General features: G+C 40.8%; 1 protein-coding gene across 2 annotated transcripts in view; it reads left to right on the top strand.

The window, feature by feature from the left end:
• Positions 1-20780, top strand: part of CNKSR2 (connector enhancer of kinase suppressor of Ras 2) — a 232024-nt gene that overhangs the window by 180236 nt on the left and 31008 nt on the right. For both annotated transcript variants that reach the window (XM_068420507.1, XM_068420498.1), the window contains exons 18-20: positions 2593-2660; positions 7912-8012; positions 9219-9756. In XM_068420507.1, coding sequence (XP_068276608.1) covers positions 2593-2660; positions 7912-8012; positions 9219-9756 — 707 coding nt within the window. The remainder of the gene's footprint in view (positions 1-2592; positions 2661-7911; positions 8013-9218; positions 9757-20780) is intronic.

The raw sequence follows: 20780 nt of genomic DNA, 5'->3' as shown, positions 1-20780 counted from the left end.
AATATTTGTATAACCATATGCTTGGAATTTCTGTCCCCAGTGCTTTGTACAGCAGGCATGTTTTACTCCTTTTCCATTTTGCAGGAGATCTTTACGTTTCCCTGTGAGACAAGCCCAGTGCATTGGATTTCTCATACTATTCTAACTTCAGTAAACCATAACTCTAGTCATGCTTTATTAAAATAATATTAATTCTCTAACAATACTCATTCTAACCGTATCTGAAGAAGCTTTAGCAGCCACATATCAGAAAATATGCAGAGGAGGTCAATACCATTCTTTTAGTTTCTAACCTAGCAAACTGCTCAAAAGCCATGGTTGTTAACAGCTTACAACCACATCAGTACCTTCTCATTCACCCCACAGGCATTGCAGGTGATATTCCAAACCATGACACAGATCATGACCTGCAGAAAATCATGAAATGTGAAGTCAGTCTGCTGTCTCTCTCTCAGACTTGTATACATTTCCTGGGTTCTCATTAGATTATACTTTTCAGGAAATAACATGTTTCTGGAAACAATCATCTACCATAGCTGTAAGCAGTATCATTTGACTGTCAATTAAGTGTTTTTTAATTGGTTACCTCACTCTCACACACAAATAACACAAAATGCTATCTCATATTTAGGACAAAATGAAGTTTTCCAACAGGAGAACCTTTATAGATGTATCATCTAATACTTTGTGGTCAGCAGCCTTGTCCAAAGAGGTTCAGTAGGTGGCTGTTCCCTGCTGGCTGCGCTGGGGGGTGGTAAGCTGTGAGCTGAATTGGGAATGTGAAATCCAAAATAGGCAAGAGGCAAGCAAAGGGCCACCTCCACTGTCTGCCATGCCATTTGACAGAGCAGGCGCTTGTCTTCTTGTGCTGCTTTATTTACTCTTCGGACACAGACAAGTCTGCGGCCTTTGCTGTTCCCTCGGCAGCATGGGGCTGGAGTGCTTTGGCTGAGGTTCCTGCCTCGGGGCCCCTGATTTGGGCTGGCAGAGCTGTTGAGACAGCTGAGCTTTATTCCCCAAAGAAAGACTTCACAAATCAGGAGTGTGAACCTAAAAGATAGCTTTGTAGTGGGTCACCTTTCCCTGCTGTGAAGATGTGAAATCATTGTCTGAGACATGATTTGCTGGATTTCTGTTCCTATACACCAGTTATTTTTATAAGTGTATGGCACTTCCTAACAATTACAACTGAAATATTAGGTCTCTTCTTCAGCTTCCCTGTTCTTCTGGCAGAAATTTTGATTGTATGCTAACATGAAGTATTCTATAATCACTTCAGGATTAAACGTCTAGCTTTGTTCCCAATGTACAATGATTTATGGACCATTAACGTGATTTACAGATTATACATGTCACCATTCGTGAAAGGACAGTGACAGGAGCTAATTTCGAGGAGAGCAACTGTGTTTTGTGATCTGATGCCTGCTTACCCTGCACTGAAATGTCTTGAAGGCTGGCATGCAGGAGTGAATGCAAAGGAGTGTCCCCTTGCTCAGCCAATACTACATCCTGTTTCTGTGTGTACAGTATGCAAATGAAGCCCATCAGGCACAGTTTTCTGAAACAAGGGTTTCACATTCCTGAAGAAAAAGCAAACCTGACTTCAGTTGTCCTTCTGTACATCCTAGCAGTAAAATTGCAAGTCAGTAGGTTGGCAAACCAGGCCAGTCAAATCCTGACTATGGGATAACTGGAGCAAGTACCTCCGGGTTTATCATGGAGTGGACAACCACGGGATATTGTCGTGGTGGTTTAAAGCCTCATTGATGGAGGACTTGATTTAGTGTAAGCATTTGGATAATGAATACACTGAGACCCCCATGGGGGAAAAGGACAGGTTGAAGCAGTGCACTGCTACAGTGAGTGTATGCTTGGCAACGGCAGCCATGCTAGAAAAGAATAGCAATAGTTAGGTTTTGGGGTTTTTTTTTAATTTGTGCAGCTTATGGAAGCATTTTTTCAAGTCTAAGCTGAGGTTAAAGCCTTAGATGTGAATTGCAGTGAGGCAACTGTCTTTTCTCCCCCTGCTTCTCTGACATGAACACAAAAGTGAATTCTGATATGCCTCCTTCTCTTTGTACTTGGCACTGTAGGTAAGCTCTAAAACACATAATGGAATAATTAAGCCTCACTGTCTGGGAGTGAAACTGTTCTTTTGACTGCTGGTTTCTGCTCTGTTCCTGTGCTAAGTTGCCAATTCAGGCCTTAAAATATTGCTTAAATCTCTGAAAAGTGGTGTTTATTCTTAAGAAATCAGAACAGCAGGAGTATTGGTGTGATGGCATATCTGTGAGCAGCAGACTTAATAGCTCTTTGATTGTCTCCAAATCCTTTATTTTACAGATGTTTGACATCATACATGATTTTCCATTTGAAATAAAATCTTTGCTGTGAAAACAATTTGTTCAACAGCAAAATTGTAGATCTTTGGAGACTCCCTGAGTAAGAGTATCAAAGAAAACAGCTGTCTAATATGAAAAATAACATTGTCCTGAATTTCCTTCAGATGCTCCTAACTTTCTTTTTTGTTGAAATGCACCCCAAAATTAAGAGGCTTGATCGGTATCACTGCTTTTTTTAATATTATTTCAGATGGCTAAACAGAATTAACATGCTTGCTGCTGGCTATGCAGAAAGAGAGAGGATCAAACAAGAGCAAGGTAATGTGTTGTTATTTTGGATTTTTCTGTCAGCTCTTATCACAAGTTCATCTGTTCTTTTTTTCCTGCTGTGTATCAGGCCTCATTCTTATCATCTGAGAGCAATTCACATATGGCTATCACTGTTGTTGCTTTAGAGAATTCCTTCTCTCTCAGGGGTTTTTATTAGCTCCTTCAGATTCTGGTCCATAGACACTTGGATTATTTCTGAGAAAGCTGCAGAAGGTAGCTAAAAGCAGCAAATGTACTGACAGTAAGCTCGGGTATGTGGTATCAAGGAGTCAGTGTCCCCTATCAGAAGAAACTTAAGAATCTGCATACTAAAATTTTTTTTAAAACATTGCATTTGGTGTTTGAATTCACAGAGGGCAGGAATGCATGAAGTTGGTCTCAGGAACAAAACCATTCTTCTAAAGCCTGTTGCTATAACCGGATTTCCCCTAAAGACTTCAATTTTAAGGCCATTTAGTTTTTTGTGATTTCTACTGTTTTTGCTATATTGAGATGTGTGCTAAAGCCCTGTTGGCATTGCATTTGGGGTTGCAGGTTTACAGCATTTTACTACTGTTTATTTTTCATGTCTGATTTTTCACATCTAATATTTCATGGGTATTTAAAAAAGGCATATATTGAATATTGAGTCTCTTTGCTTTAGTTTACTGAAGCAGAAATCCTGTTTGCAGACAGGAAAAAGAAAGAATCAGTCCTCAACTGTGTTGGGGAGGTTGTTTCCTAGAATTGCCAGGGACATGGATCCATAGAAGTGTTCCTATCCAACTAGCTGTTTTGGCAAGCAACTGGCTCTTGAATACATGCTCTTTTTTACAGATATACCTGGCACCGGGCACCAAAAAATTGCAGTGGTCATGATGATCCAGAGCTTATCCAGATGCCTGTCTGGCTGCTGCCCACTGAGTCAAAACCTCACTTTTTAATTGTGTGCCTCTGCAGCCTTCATCAGTAAGCTTCTGTCTTTTGGCCCAAAAAGCTTATAGTTCAGAGCTGCAGCAGCAATGTATTTTATCTAGTTTTTCTTTACAAAGACTGTATTTCTAACCATTTTTCAGGGAGAGTTGTGTTCAAAAGGCTTTTTCTAGGCTTCAAAATTTGCCACATGGTGTCCTCCTTGCCCCCCAGTCTGTACCAACCTATGTGATAGCAGCCTTAGCCCTGACCTTCTGGTCTGATGCCATGAGGAGGAAGATGCACATGGTCTGTCTCTCTGCAATGTGTTGCTGTGGTGCCGTTTTCTTGGGAGACACGATGCAAAAAACTCCTTTCCCTGGTGAGAAGCAAGAGTGACTTCAGCAGCCAAGTAGAAACATCAAGAGAGCAGGATATTCTGTAATGGTAGAAGATTAAAAGACAGCATCAGAAAATTATGTCTGCCTTGATTCATACCCTGATGGCCTGACCACAGAGCATCCTAGAGGGATCAGCCTGGGGTTGAAGAGCAGTGGCTTACCAGCATACTGCCATAATTCAGTGGTAGCAGCATGTGTGGGAAGGTTTTTGGGTGTTCTGTCGTTCTCACACATGACTAGGTTGTACCTGCTGTTGCCTCATTTCTAATCATGTCTTCCAGTAAGTGCAGCTGCTCATCCTGGGAGTGCTGCCCACTCCCTGTTTTAGTCTGGTATGGCCCTTGGCACATCATGTCATTCGTAACACTAGGCCCTCCCCATTCACACAGCCCAGGATAGGAGCACCATGCTCACTGTTCCTCCAGTCATGTTCTCAGTGCCTCACTGGACTTCAAAATCAGTTTGGGAATCTGTACTCCCCAGGCAGTACTACAATACTGGAGGGACCTGTGTACAATCTGTCACTTCTTTGAAGGGGCCATGAACAGACTCTGAATCTTGGAGTCTTCTAGGAAATCCTCCATGTTAGCATTCAAAGTCAAATTCAAACTTTTATTGACAGCAGGCTGGCACTAGAATTACAATAACATGTGGCACAGTAAGGGAAAAGGTGTATGAACAATTATGTTAACACTGTCCAAGTGCACAATTGCAGACATGATGCACCTTTCAAAATCCAGATGAATGTGGAGAAATATTTTTGCTACCAAGCAATCAGTGACTAATAAAACAGCAGATGTTCCATCTTCTAGACACGAGATCACGTGGATTCGGGCCTTATGTTACCTCTTATTAAAATGTCTCCCTATTGAAGATAATCAGTGAGACCCCACTTACTATTGAAATTATATCCCAGGCACCGACAGAGCTCTTTATTACCGCTCTAACGCCATTCACTCAAAATGATTTATCATATACAGGTAGGTAAAACTATATCCTCTTTATGTTGCTTAGTTGTGTTTAGTGAGGGAATCAGTATCACATTCCCCCCTCACTGCTGTACAGTGTTTTTATACCTTTGGTGATTATCCTTAGCTCCCAGCACAAGGGCTATTAAACAGCTCAGTAGTGGCCCTAATTAGCAGAAGCATCAAGTTAGTGAAATAAAACCTCTCTATGACTTCAAGCATTTTTACAATTATAAAAACTGTGAAGCTGAAATTTTCTGTATTCAGTGACTGTACCAATTGTCATCTACATATTTGATTTTACAAAAGGTCTTTTATTTCTGTTCAGTTCAGCCCTTTGCAGCAAAGGTTTATAATACCTCTGAAACAATTCAGCAGTAGTTGTCAAACCTGTTTCAATTAAGAGTTGCATGGTTCTGAATCTAAAGTGCATAAATATATTTCAAGTGCTTCAGAGATGCACAAATCACCGAATCGTGGGTGCGTGGCGGAATGAAATGTCACGTTCTGTACAGAACAGTTTTATAAAAATATCATCAACTTCTCATACTAAATACAATGAATGTTAGCAATATGGCAAGGGACTACCTTGGATGGAGAACTTATATACTTTGCAGTCATATAAAATCAGAGAAAAAAATACTTGCTTATATAAATATAAAATATTTAATTAGCAAATGGCAGGTCAGTGTTAGTTTATGTATAATATATGTAGTCTATTGCGCATTCAGAAAGCTTTCAAGATATGCCCGATGCATTGAGCTTGTCTGTCACTGAATTGGACAAAATCTGCAGAGAGAAATACGGCAACTGTTCGATAGCATTATACACATTTTAGATAGACTCTAATGAGTCAGTTGCCAAAAGCAGAACATTTTTAAAAATCGGTGAGAGGCTATTTTCATGCATTTCATCTAGAAGTTGACCCCTGTGACTGCAGAATTTTTCTAGACAAGCCATAGGTTGCCAACAGAATTCCCTGTCTGAGGTAAGGTGTGCAAAAGCGTGATCATACAGTGTATTCTTGTACGTGGATCTGACAGCAAGAACATCTTTGTATTTTTAGCCAAAATTGGAACCTGCACTGAGGCTGCTAAATTTTACTTTCAGAATAAACATTTGAGCTCCAAGTCTGCAGAAATCTCACTGAGTGATGCAGTTCTGACAGGCCTCTCACCACACGTCGCGCCATTAGGCTTTGCTGTAATAGGAACAAACGTGCTTATATGCCAATATTTTCAGGTGTTTTGAGTTGCTGGAAACAAGTTTTCTTAAAACTAGGAGTGGCTTAAAAAAGAATTTTCTCTTAGTCTTTCATTCACCAAAAATTAGTTATTTGCAGATTTCTAGAGACAGATTTTTTTTTTAATTTTTTATTTCATAGTCATGAAAACTTTATTTATGCTATTTATTATACCATTTGAAGAGAATCTCTCATCTATAAGCTTGCAGGAAACAAATCAAGAGACACAGAGTTAAAACATAGTTGTTACTGCTTGGAAAAAATAGATAAATAGGGCTGCCCTCACCATTACTACAGTCTAAAAATACACAGAATCTTAGGGACAAATGTTTCAAGATGGTGTCATTTTAAGGTAAGTTTTTGGTTTAAATCTTCAGTAAGATTAGATATGGTAGATCATTAATCATACAATACAATAATCATCATGGTAACAAAAAGTCATTAAAGCCAAAATTACATGTTGTGCCAACTTGGATTTTTGGTTTAGATCATTTAGGAAACAAGAGTCAATCTTTTTCTCCTCATCTATCAAAGAGAAAGTAGTAAATTATGCTTTGAACACTTACTAGGCAAAGTGAAAATTGCCTGTGAATAGTCTGAGCTAAAGTGTCCTGTTGTACAATGATTTACTCAAATACTAGAAGATAATACAGTCAGAAACAAAGTGACAACAGAAATGTTTGCGTAAGTCTTACAATGCGTAAAAATGTTAGGTACCCACCTTGAGCTGAATCAGCAGTTAAGTAGTTTTCTTTTGTAAGGAATGTTAAGGTCCGATGTCCATTTAGTGAGATGCTGTTCTGCTTCAAAAATATTTGCAACAGAATAAATATAAATTCTCATGTGGTACATTCTTCCATGTGTTTTTCCCTTTGACCAAGCTACCAAACATATGAAGTGTGCTTGGCCAAGACTTGATTTCCTGACAAAATGAAACCTCATATCCTATTAAATTTAGCCCACAAGCTCTGTGTCCTTTTTATTTTCTCATCCATCTTTTGGAACTCTGTGCTTAAGTATCATTGTCGTATTTTTCCTTCCCATATCATCTTTATGGGCATAACAGGGCAGCAGCTGTTTTCTGAAGCAGATGTATGATATAAAGTTTTTCTGTCTTATTTAAATGCAACTGTTTCTTATTAGAAAATGAATTGAAAAGCTTGGGTAGCTGATAATATGCAATGGAGAAAATGGGTAGAGAAATAACACTGATTAGTCACGTGTGCAATAACCACTACTTGTTTGATTTGCTAGTTGCTATTAATTACATTTGTTAATGTTATTTGCAGTCAACATGACTTTTGCAAGTTACGTTTTTCATCTTTGCTATTCAAAAATACTTCCAGTATTTTCCAGTCAATATATGTCCAATCATAATCATTTTGATAACTGTATAAATATTTGAAAATCTGATGCTTGTGTTAGGAGTATTCTGTATGCATGTTGTATTTATAAGGTGTGTACAAGAGTTAAATTTGTGGCTCTTTTGCAGGTTGTTGTTTAATATCTCTGCAATGGGGCATTAGACTTAGTACACCCCATAAAGTTTTGAATTTTCCCTCTTTAAATTAAAGCAATTCCAAATTATAGCAGCTAACATTTACAGACTCAGTATTGACTGGTGTTTAACTCTCAGTAATACTAAGAATGGATTTTTCAGTGGCTTTTGTGAAAGCGAGTCTCAGAGTATCAAAATGTGTTGGTAGTTTTTCATCTGATCTGTTTGTAACTTGTAGATTACTGGAGTGAGAGTGATAAGGAGGAAGCCGACACTCCATCAACACCCAAACAAGACAGCCCACCACCCCCGTATGACACATACCCACGGCCTCCTTCGGTAAGTCACCTGCAACTGTCTACAGGAATGACTACATAAATTGTTACTTTTACCTGCTCTCCTGCTTAAAAGTATGTGTGCGTGCACATTAGGGCACTCTCCAGTATATTTTTTGAGTCAGCACTTGACTTAAGGTATTTGTTAAATAACATGCACTGCTAACTTCAACAGCCATCATTGCTATTTCCACTGATGCGTAGAGAACACGGATTTAGAATCCCAATTGCTGTACAAAATGGATTAAGTTACAGAACTCTTTCTTCCTGTTCTTCGTTCATGATGGTCCCCTACTCATCCATGCAATCCCTCACTGCCCCCTTATCATCTTTTCTAGGATAAAATGTTACCTCAGTAACAACCCAGACTTTCCTCTAAGGCACAACAGTTGTGCTGTGAAGCTTTACGGTAACAAATTACACTTGAATTTCCACAGAAATGCCAACATAAAAATGTTCTATCTTATATCCCAAACAGTGATACCAGTTGTTCTGTTGTTGTGAATAAGTAGGTTTCTCTATAAATTAGAACAAAAGGGGATTTGTTTTTTATTTTATTCTTGAAGCAGTTGTTGGTATAAAACCCAGAGTGTGGACTTCTAACTTATTCTGCACTGGCAATTTTAATTTTCGTGTCTGTATACTCAGACAGTGTTAACTAATGCACATTACTTGAATATAGTTTTTAAAATGCAAAAATTTGGATTGAAAAATTGGGAAAGTCTGGGGAAACAGAGTGTTCATGATGTTTAATTTAAATACAATCCTTTATCTTCCAAAATCGTAGATCTTTGAACTGCACTGAAGCACTGAAAACACAATTCCAAAGAAATTTTTAGTGAGATAGGATGACAACACGCATTTAGATGGCATTTTTAAGATTTTTAATGGACCAGGCACATCTCTTCTATGTCTTTCATAGTGCCATATTCTGCAAAGTTTTCTGCAAATAATTGTGTTGGCTTATTTTATAGATGAAGGGACATAACAAGGACACATTATGCACAAGTATCAGTGTTTGACCGATAGGTGTGACATGCGTAGATGTGTGCATGCCTGAAAGTTAGTATCAGGGCACGATAATCAGGTAAGTTTGTGCCTTCATTACTAAACTGGGTGCTATCAGTGACAGTGAAAAGTACATGATTATTACTAGAAGCAGGTCTTGGTCTACACTGATCTGAAGATTGTTCCATTGATGATGTTGTAGATGAGCTGCACAAGCCCTTACGTGGAGCCAAAACACAGCCGACTCTCGTCCACGGAGACCTCCCAGTCACAGTCCTCGCATGAGGAGTTTCGCCCGGAGGCAGCGGGGAGTGCCACCGACTCGCCGGTGCGCAAGACCGCGAGCCAGCGGCGCTCCTGGCAGGACCTCATAGAGACGCCGCTGACGAGCTCAGGACTCCACTACCTGCAGACGTTGCCGCTGGAGGACTCTGTGTTCTCTGAGGCAGCCGTGGTCTCCCCCGAGCACCGGCGGCAGTCAACCTTGCCCACCCAGAAGTGCCACCTGCAAGACCACTACGGCCCCTTCCCCCTCGTGGAGGGTGAGCGGATGCAAGTGCTGAATGGGAATGGGGGAAAGCCCCGAAGTTTCACTCTGCCTAGGGATAGCGGCTTCAACCACTGCTGTCAGAGCCTTTCAGTCGGTGCCGCCGATCACCACGAAGAAGCGCAGCAGAAGGAGGTGGAGGAGGAGGAGGAAGAGGAAGGCAAAGCAGCAGAAGAAAACCAGGAAGATAAAAGTAAGTATGGGATATTTCTGTGGCTTTTCAAGAGTCCTGTTTGTGTAACGTAGAGGTTGTTTTTCCTTTTTTCCTGTCAAAAAACCCCAACAGTCTTTCTGCATCCTCTGTGTTTTACCAGGTCCCCCTTGTCGCATACCTCTTTGATCTACCTTATATATAAGGCTTAATAATCAGATAGAATGCTGCATGTCATGATCACCAGACACTTCCCCGTAGGCTGGTCACCAGTCACCTCCTACCGGTAATTCATAGTTATAAATGAATTTTGCATCCATGCCTTCTTCATACTTCCACTTGCACAGTATTGTCCCCCAGTGACACATGTATGTCTCTGGACGTGCTTAGGAAGGTTTCCAGCCAACCCTTCTGGGTTGTAAAAAACACTCGTTAAATCCTGGAGTGCAGGGTCAGGCTGTGATTATGTAGTATCCAGGTGGGCAGGTCACAAGACAGCCCAGAAACTGTAAGAAGTTGAAAAAGAGTGTATTTTCCCCAATTCCTCACCTTGTGATTTGTAGAGAGAGAATGTCAAAAAACATTTCAAACAAACAAAAAAATTTAATAGAGAACATTTATGTGACCAGCGGGGCTTAAAAAAAATCATAACGCTGAGTAACTGTCTCTTACATGGCACATTAACTCCATAGGTATTAGTGCTACTTGTTAAAAATAATCCAAATAAACAGGGATTGGAGAAGGTCCCTGCTCCTCCTGAACCTGTAAACACATTTCTGTGTCTGTTTCATGCTCTGTCCTTCACTGTCATTTATGGAGCTTCTCAGCATGTGTTGTTAGCAAAGTTGAGTTCACAGACAAGTTGTAGGGTCAGTCAATGAAGGCTGCATCCATGAATTGTGGGGTTGTGTTGCGGTTAAGTTACTTGTGGTGGCAAGGAAGGCAGGATGACCCCTGAAGTTCTCAAAGGGTCTGTGCTATCTGGTTCCTTCAAACTCAATTTTTTCACTGTGGCAAAGAAGTATAAAAATGATAAAGGGCTAAGAAAGGGTAATGAAAGCTTTGGATAATTAACTACCTACCTAAGTTAATTCATTAAGGTTAGCACCTTTGTTGAGCGTTAAAATTCATGTGGACGTTATTTAGGCTACTTGGGAGAGATCAACAGTTTTCTGTTGCCCTTATGCTTTAGTCAATAGGTTCTAAATATCTCAAATTCTTGCCTTTGAGAAAAAAGAGATTTCTTTTGCAGGTATTAAAATTGATGCCATTTAAAGCTAAAAAAGGCACAATTTCGGTTGCATTCATGCATGACAATTTCCAAAAAATCCATACATTTATTAGGTAATATTAGACTCTTACTGACTGTGAAATGAAGCTATCTAATTAAGGGGGTTAAATTTCATCAGCCACGCAGAATGGTTTATCCTATTTTTAGGCTTCAATTTTGGTTTTCAAACGGGTTTTTACTGATAGCAATAAAAAAATATTTAAAAAAAAAATTCCTCAGTCAACGAAAAGGGTCAAGGAGACCTCCCACTGGAGTGCCTTTGCTGTTTGGGCATTACTCAGAGATACTGTTGCAGGGCCTAAGTTGGTAGGTTTTTTAAATCTCAATTTTAAGGCTTTTGGGTTTCTGGTTGTAACATTTTATAGCGTACAATACTAGTAAAGGGCTAGTGCTTGATTTAACAGGCCAGAACCTGGGCTTTTGTCCATCTTTCTATACCAATTTCCAAAAAGGGAGAAAAAAGTTTCATTCTTGAAGTGGTCTCCCTGTATATACATACTTTTATTTTTCTTTGGGTGAGGAGGTTTTCTTGGTTGAAGCTTTAATGGGAGATTGTTTTTAAGACATTAACGACCAGCTAGACAAGTAAAGTGCTCATGGTGAATTGTTGACCATGAAATTATAAAACCAGAAAGAAAATACTGTTTAGTCTGTTGAAGAGTTTAAGTGTTGAATTGCTTGTTGCTATGGCTGCTATGTTCTGTTAGCAACGCTGGCTTTTTCCAATGCCCTTACCAGTAAGAGGCAGGAGGGATTTAATGCAAGTGGTGTTCTTAAGTGCAAAATCCCAGTTTCTAATCTGAGAGATTTGCTTATAACTGCTAAGTCCACTAACAGGATGGGTGCCCTTGTGCGTGCTACATCATTGCCCCCCTCACCTCCATTGCTCCTGGAAAATGAAACACTGCAACTGGCTGGAGAAGGGGAATCCTCTCCCTTTTAGAAATGTTTTAACCTCACCTTGAACCTTCCCTGACGTGGTATCAGATGAACCTTTTAAATGTATTTATTTGCCTTACACATTTGTGATCCTGACATAGTTCTGAACTCTTGGATGATTATATGTGTTCTTGTGTGTACATGTATGTGTTTTAAAGCTTAATCATTCCTATTGCTTTTTGTGTGGGACAAGGAATGCAGCTCCTTTGCAGTTGTTGCTGTACAAAGTCAAATGTCATTGCCAAAAGTTTGTTTTCTCAGCTTTTTGTTTTTACATTCCCACTTTTAAAACCTCTTGAGTTTAAATCAAATAGTAAAATGCAGTCCTGTTTCTTCCAACTTCTTTTGCAGACTTGTTTTCAAATAACCACACCACAAATTAGGAGCTCCATGCTTTTTTCAGATGCTGTCCTCAGCTGCTACAATTTAATATAGTTCTGTTGACTTTCTACTAAAGCTACAGTGATTTGCGACAACTAAGAATCTGCTCTCTGTTAATCACTACTTCATGCCTTAAATAGATACTGCAAGATTTTACTGACACTGCAAATAGTTCTGTGTATCAGCTCTGCTGTAATGCCTAGATATATCATGGTAAACTGAAAATATGGGTTGTCCTTTCCTGTGTTTGTCCATTAGGACCTAACTTTATTGTGTGTTCAGTTGCTTTTTTGTCTCATTATATCACATTAACGTTGCACTTTGATGGATTGTTTTATTTCCCTAATTAAAATGACTTTTATGTGAATCATTTAGATGTTCCATATTGGCACCATCCTGTAATGGTCTCTTGCTTTGTAATTGAAGAGGATTCTCTTGTGGGATGTTTATGTTTGTCTGTGTGTTTGCTCCTGAGGCTATGAAAATGACAAACATTCAGACCTGTGGCACCAAACATCCCTCTTGCTGTGTTGTTCAGAGGCAGCCTACACACAGAGAGTAGGTCAATGACAATGGCACGGTGCATTGCATTTCTGTGATTCAGTTGTGAAGGACAAGTTGGGCCTTTTCAGGTTTATCTTCTGCTAGCGGGAGGTAATAGAAGGAGACAGCTGTGCATCATGGCACTGTCACCCCCTTCCCCTCCGGTCCCACAGCTGTCTGCGCTCTCTCTGTTTCAACAGATTTCACCACTTAATGCCACAGAGCACTTCTAGAATCTTCTTGGGAGACTATTTAGGGGGTTTGTCCCAGGAAAGCTTGCTTCGTTTTTTGCTTTATTATTTGAAAGCATTTTTGATGGCGGTTCCTTCATTTTCAAAGACTTCTTTGCTTTGTGGGAAAGTAACAGGAATTACTAAGCGTTCAGCATTTAAGAGAAGCAGATACTAGCTCTCTACAAAGTGTAACTGGCTGTAGATTCCCCTGACTTAGCCACAGAAAAACCTGCACTTTTTTTCCCATACTCCCTGAAAAAGTCTTTGGAGAGCAGTAGCGTCTGTGGGAGTCTCTGGTGCTGTCACCTGCCCAATCAGTGCTGGGGCAGGAGCTCTGCTGGTGGCTCCACATGCCGCAGGGCTGGCCAGAGCAGTATTGGCTCACCTTCCAGGGAACTCACACCTGAGACCTGCAACAGTGCGCAAGGGAGCTTTCCACTGTGCAGGCTCTGTAAGATTTCTTCAGGAATATGGATAGAAAAGCATTGACATCTATGTTTGATTTTGAAAAGGTATTTGGAGCAGGAAGAAATCACTTAGACTGTCTTCCCACTGTTCAACCCCGTTTCCTTCTGCCTTGTTCTTCACCTCTTCGTTCTCTTGCTTCTTCAAGTTTTCAGTCCTTTTCCTACACTCTTAAGTACTGTAATTCCTGCTGACGTGTTTTAGGATTTTTTTGTTGCTTACCCCGTCATCATAATTTTGGAGTACCTTCTATATAAGGTGGACACTATAACAAAGTCTTAAATAGATTTAAATAAATCAGTGTCTCTCCTTTTGGAGCAGTTGAAGGGTGGGGGCCATTTGTTGCTGCATTGATTTTTCCCCCTGGAGTGTTTACGAGATTGAACAATCTTCCACGTGTGACTTGTGTCACCTTGAAAAGATTTTGCAATGTTTCTTAAGCCTGGGCACACTCACATGTATTTTCTGGCATTTTGGTCCACCACTGTAAGCCCTTGTTCAGGTTTACAACATCTCCCAGCATCCCATCCTTAGTCCTACACAGTCTAGTGAGCGCTGTCCCAGAGGAATGCAACAGCCTCATGCTCCAGTCTCTGAAACTTGGCTTTTTACCTTAAATCACTGCAGACACTTGCCAAAGGCTGGACCAGGAGGTGGTGCTGGCATTTTGCAGCTCAGAGAGATGGGCTGTGCCTGCAAAGGATTTCAGGAAAGCTCCCCTTGATGTCAGTGAGACCCAGTAACTGAAAGAGATACCAAATGCCTGCTTGTGCTGAGGTACCAAGCCTGAGACTGTTTTCTTTTTTTCCCAGTAAAAAAGTTAGGAATGAGCAAGAGTGCAATAAGAGAAACTGAGAGCAGTGTCTCCCACCCCACCTACCAGTCGCAGAAATGAAATTAAAGGTGGCAGTGCTTTCACAAAATAGGACAGATGGGTTTAAGGAGTCCCATGCCTAGCAACAAGAACAGTTTCACACACTGTGCCCAAGAAGGTATATCCATGGGACATCCTAGGCAGCATTTGACTTCAAGAAGGAGTTTGCGCTAGTAAAAAATATACTCTGAATAAGGTCAGGTGTTTCAAATTCTGAAATACAGGTACAGAGAGGCTTGCCTCTTTTTAATGAGTGAACTGTACTGTGCAGTGCAAATGCTATCTCTCAGAAAGATCTATGTTTGCTAATTAAACACTTTTCTGAAGTGGTACACTGTGTGCCACTTCTAGGATTTGCTTACCTGCCTTTTGGATTGGGTGTCTTTTCACTTTGGCATCATTTAAGCAACAGTGAAATGTGGGGGTCAGGATGAAGAATGCGTAAAGCCTGGACTGCACACACTGGAGTTGATGGGGATGTGTGTCTGAAATCAATAGGGCGGTTTGCTTTTCTGACAGCCTCTTTCCATTTCAGAGAGGATACCATTAGCGGTGTCCTGTCAGCTGACCACCTAGTTAGTTATAGCCACACCAAGAGGCAAGGGAGAGACCATTAAGGTACTATATCGTCCCCTCTGGAATTATTCAGGTTAGTAAAGGTGTGCATGCCTGGTAGTGTCTTAAATAAGTGGAGCTATGAGAATGACAGGTAATGTTTCACATTAGAAATATTCCTTATGAGGCTGGCGAATATCACGAAGCGCAGCACCCTCTGGCACACTAAGGAGGATGTTATTCTCACTTATTACATCCACTCTCAGTCCTGTACAAACCAGAACATTTGCCAGGGTTAGGGTTTTTTTTGCTTGACATCCTTCTGGGCAGCACAGCCCATGCATGCTCAGACACCCAAGTAGACTAATGAAATGGCTGCTTTTTCTGAGCTTTGTTTTCATGATCTGATTTTTCATTCTTAATTCCCATTTGAGCCTTCCTGTGGCACCTGACTGGGTGTTCGCACTCCTGCGGGCTGAGAACCTTCGGTGTTTCATGCCTTGTCTGCTAGGAGGAGGCCTCTCTCCTTCCCTCCCTCCCTCCGCCTCCGAGGGACAAACTTTGCTGCTAACTCAGAATGAGCATGTCTAAAATACTGCCTAGTTATGTTCAAAAATACGATCTTAAACCTGTTGGTTTATAGTGTAAGTAGCTAGCCCATACTGCTTTGGTATGGATAATTTATATATTTGCAAGAAAATTTTCATCAGTGGCTCACAGTTTCAGGGAGGAAGGAACTGTGGAAAAGCAGGACAAGACACCTGGTCTGCTTTTCAACACAAATGCTTTACGTACAAAATGTCTGGTGGAATAGAGTGTCATCGCATTTTATTTTTTTTTTTTTAACCAAACCATTTAGTGCTTCATTTATCATATGATCCAGCGAGATCCTGTGAGAGCTGTTACATTTGAAAATGAATGGGTGGGGGGACAGCATCATTGATAATCTACGTTATATGTCAGGCTAAACTTTTTTATCCTTGTTAAATTTTAAGATATATGTTTAACTGAACAGGAATTTCTATAAGCTTCCAGAAGCAACTGCATATTTGGGAAAATTGTCACCCCAAATAAGAGTTGCTTAATTATCTTCTAGCTGCCATATATGTGCGTATGTTCAGCTGTGTGTATAAAAATGTGTTTTAGGATATTTATTATATTTTTTTAGATATTGATATCAAGACTAACTTGGATAAGGAAGTACTGGGAGTAGATATCTTTCTTTCTGAGCATGTTCTTTAATTCGAAATCTAAACTTTATAAAATAAAGCTTTTCCAATTCACATATGCAAAAGAAACTCCATTATAGAAGTGGGTTTGTATTCTAAATAAAAATTATTGGATACAAAACCTCTGTATTCTGAATTTTAAATTTCAGTTCGAGGGGAAAAAATTGCCTGCAGTTTGAAAGCCGAATATTGAATCATTTACTGAGTAGCAATTCAGAAAGCAATATGGGCTGTCAACAAAAATAAAAGTGGTTTAATTTTATGCCCGTTAGTGTTTTTACATATGAATGCATTTTACCCACAAATATGCTGTTGCCACATTTTAAATTATAATTGATTTCTATTGCCCATGCTGCTAAAAATGCAAAGGAGAGGTGAATTCCTACTCTTATTTTGGTTTTAATAGCTTTGGGTGTCATTGCCAACAAAAGTCATCTGCTTTTGCCTGAAATATATGGATTAAATGGTCTTTTTACAAGCAAAAGAAATGCACAGAGAATTTCTTACATGGCCATTCTTATAAATTACTTTTCTTTCAAAGTTTCCTCAATTCTGTTACTAAGTTGGTGGCTGTCAATGGAGCCATGCTACCTGAGACACCTTCAGGTTAGGTGGTGGAGCAAGGAACCTATGGATGTGAGAATATATTTCGGGTTTTTTTTCTATTATTTCATTAATTATTTTGCTAGGTGTTATGTAACCGATCTGGTTTGCCTTTAATTTTTCCATTTCTTGGTGTAAGCAAGCTCTGCCCCTGCCGCTGCCTTGTCTGAGTCGGGCTGCAGAGATGCTGTCCTTGGGAAAAGACAATTCACAAGTGGCAGACCACTTCACAAGTGATGCAGGGGAGACAGCCCAAGCTCTCTAGGGCTCTCTGTTTACCATACTGAAGGATATGCAGTTGCTTCCCAGATTGTTGGCCTGATATGCCTCAACAGCAATACAAAAAAGCCTTTTTTTGTGCTTGCAGATTCCGCCCTCTCAGTTCCAAATGTGTTTTCATTCTGAAGTGTAATATAGTGACATTTCTTAAACGAGGATACGTGGCTTTTTTGAAATTATTTTGCAAATAAAAAAAAAATCAGAGTGGTTTCTTAAAATTAACATACACTTTCCCATTAAAAAGAAGGTTTTCCTCTCTCCAAATTTATACTCACATTCATTTTGATTTCAATTATGAAAAACATACATTGTTTTTAATCTTTTACATAAGTCTTCTCACTGAAACTCACTGAAAATTGTTTTAAAGACACTCTGAGATTTGACCACTGCACAATACATGAGGAAACCATTTTTCACTGGAATTTTTGCAGAATTGGGATAATTCCTCTTTGAGCAGGGATTTAGCCTAATCTGAAAGTTTCTAAAGGCAAAGGAAACAGACACCTACAATGCAAAAAGTTAACCAGCTATTGTATGTATGAGAATGTATAATTCAAAATGTATAATTTTAAAATTTTTATCTTTTTTTAAAAGATAAAAGAAACCTTTCTATAATCGATTATCATTAAATCAGAAGAATATGACACAGTACCAGTAGGACTGGGAGAATAGAGGAGGGCTAAAATCTTTTCAGATTATATTTATTACATCTCCAGGTGGTACCATCTGCTGTCTGTGGCTCTCAGGTTCTTTCAAGACAACTGTTAAAACATTTGCAGGGGTGAACTTGAGTCAGTAGTGCTTGGAAGGACATAGGAGGGATATAGTTTTATTAAACTACTACCATGCTGAACTTCTGTAGTGTCACCGTGTAAACATGCATACTTGTTTAATTACTGCTCATTGTGGGAAACAGGATGAGATATTGAAGCCCTCAGTGCGAACAGTGAGTGTGACTCTAGAAAAGCCAAATTTGTTACAAAGCAGTTTTGTTTGGTTTAATCTATTTTTTAAAAAGAAGTCCTCAGAGTTCTTGGATTTAAGATTAAGATTGTCATAGAGGCTTATGAAATAGATGTTGCAGGGCAATTTTCTGTGTTTTCCTACCATCCAAGCTTGGCCTTTGGCTGACTTCCCTTCCCTTCCCTTCCCTTCCCTTCCCTTCCCTTCCCTTCCCTTCCCTTCCCTTCCCTTCCCTTCCCTTCCCTTCCCTTCCCTTCCCTTCCCTTCCCTTCCCTTCCCGCCACTAGCTGCTGCTCCAGAGGGTTACAGACCTTGTATAGGTCCTGTGTCCAACCTGCCAGCCCTATGCAACTTCCTTGGATACTCTTTGACAGCTAAAATGGCACTAGATGCTATGTTTTGGCATCTTAATCTCCTTACTTCTTTCCTAAACCTTTCCACTGCAGGAAGGTAGCATGTGTAGGCTAAAATCTTGGCCCCTCCAAAGGCTCTGGTGAAGCTGTAAGTGTGCTGCACATGTCTTGGAGCCAGTGAGCTGGAAGTGAATTCAAAGGTTATCCAGTATAGCTCTGCCCTCTACCTCTGGAGCCGCTATACCTACCGAATCTGTCCTTAAACTCCCCCAGCCATGGGCATTCCTCATTGCCTCTGGACAGTGCTTTTCCTCTTTGCTGTATTGGAAAGGATTTTTTTTTCTCCTGATGGATATTGAATCGTTCCCTCTGCAATTTAAGCTTAGCATTTCCTTTCCATTATGGCATAGAAAACAAAACTGCTCCATTACAGCAGCTCTTTTTCAAGCTGAAAGGTTGTTATGAAGGTTGATTTAGGTTTTCTCACAGTGTTCTCTAGGCTTCTGACCCCTCTTGCTGATCTTCCCTGGGTTTTCCAGCTGCCTCCCACTTCTTCTGGGATGGCAACGTCCAAGCTGAGTGCAGCGCACCTGGCTGAGACCAGGAAGATTGCTTCGCCCTGGGCATTTCATGCACTGTACTGTGATAAGTATCTGTTTTGCAACCATACTTTACTTCGTATTTCAGTTTGTGCTCTACAGTATCCCAGATGCTTTTCTGCTTAATGGTTCTTTTTCTAACCGTAGTTGAGCTGATTATTCCTGTGCCTCTCACATATCCACGTTGAGTAGCTCATGTTAATAAAAACCTCAGGTGATTTAAAATGTCTAATTAATTGGGTTGAAACCAACCAACCGAGAAACACATATGACATTTTGTAAAACTAACAGCCCGACTAGACAAAAAAAAAGCCTTGCAGACTAACCTGGTGTTTCCCAAGCTCTGTGTCTGTTAGCATAGCATTTACCTTATTGTTATATGAAACTTGGCAAGGGATTTCATCCCTGCAAATCATTCCAGCTTCTGAGACTGTACTCCAGCAGTCTAGGAGACTTTTCCTCCCACTTTCATGCTTGTGGATTTTAATAGGTTTATTCTCTTCCACCATCCAGGTCATTAGTGCAGTCTGGGCCTGTTTCTGGACGCAGGGCAGCCTCAGGAGAACCCCACATAGTGCAGCCTTCCCTGTTAAGAGTGAGCCTCTGGTGTCTCCTCCGTCTGGGCTTGGCTTTTGCTATCAGAGGACACCTTTGATATCAGACGTGGCTAATGTCACTCATGTCTGGGAGCTGAACTTCTAAAAGGAAAAGATTGTGCCCTGTCTCACACCTGTTCTGCATCTAAATATCCAAGAAAGATGTTACCTGGAGATAGGTGGGGAGCTGAAGGCTCATCCTTTTCACAGAATGGTTGGGGTTGGAAGGGACCTCTGGAGATCATCTAGTCCAACCCCCTGCCAAAGCAGGTTCACCTAGAGCACGTTGCACAGGGACACATCCAGGCAGTTTTTGAATATCTCCAGAGAAGGAGACTCCACAACCTCCCTGGGCAGCCTGTTCCAGTGCTCTGTCACCCTCAAAGTAGCGAAGTTTTTTCTCATTTCCAGATGGAACATCCCTTGTTTCAATTTGTGCCCATTGCCCCTTGTCCTGTCACTGGTCACCACTGAGAAGAGTCTGGCCCTATCCTCTTGACACACACCCCTAAGGTATTTGTAAGCATTGATAAGATCCCCTCTGTCTTCTCTTCTCCAGGCTGAACAGACCCAGGTCCCTCAGTCTTTCCTCACAAGAGAGATGCTCCAGTCCTCTAATCATCTTTGTAGCCCTCCGCTGGACTCTCTCCAGTAGTTCCTTGTCTTTCTTGGACTGGGGGGCCAGAACTGGACACAGTACTCCAGGTGTGGCCTCACTAGGGCAGTATAGAGGGGGAGGATAACCTCCCTCAACCTGCTGGCCACACTCTTCTTAATGCACCCCAGGATACCATTGGCCTTCTTGGCCACAAGGGCACATTGTTGGCTCATGGTGAGCTGCTTGTCCATCAGAATCCCCAGGTCTTTCCCTGCAGAGCTGCTTTCCAGCAGGTCAGCCCATAACTTGTACTGGTGCATGGGGTTATTCCTCCCTAGGTGCAGGACCCTACACTTGCCTTTGTTGAACTTCATGAGGTTCCTCTCCACCCAACTCTCCAGCCTGTCCAGGTCTCGCTGAATGGCAGCACAGCCTTCTGGTGTATTGGCCACTCCTCCCAGTTTTGTGTCATCAGCAAACTTGCTGAGTGTACACTCAGTCCCTTCCTCCAGGTCACGGATGAAGTTGAACAAGACTGGACCCAGTACTGACCCCTGGGGAGCAC

The sequence above is a fragment of the Nyctibius grandis genome, chromosome 2 (assembly GCF_013368605.1).
Source record: "Nyctibius grandis isolate bNycGra1 chromosome 2, bNycGra1.pri, whole genome shotgun sequence".
In the NCBI taxonomy this organism is placed as follows: domain Eukaryota; kingdom Metazoa; phylum Chordata; class Aves; order Nyctibiiformes; family Nyctibiidae; genus Nyctibius; species Nyctibius grandis.
The sequence above is the reverse complement of the archived record's forward strand: the minus strand, read 5'-3'. Positions and strand labels throughout refer to the sequence as shown.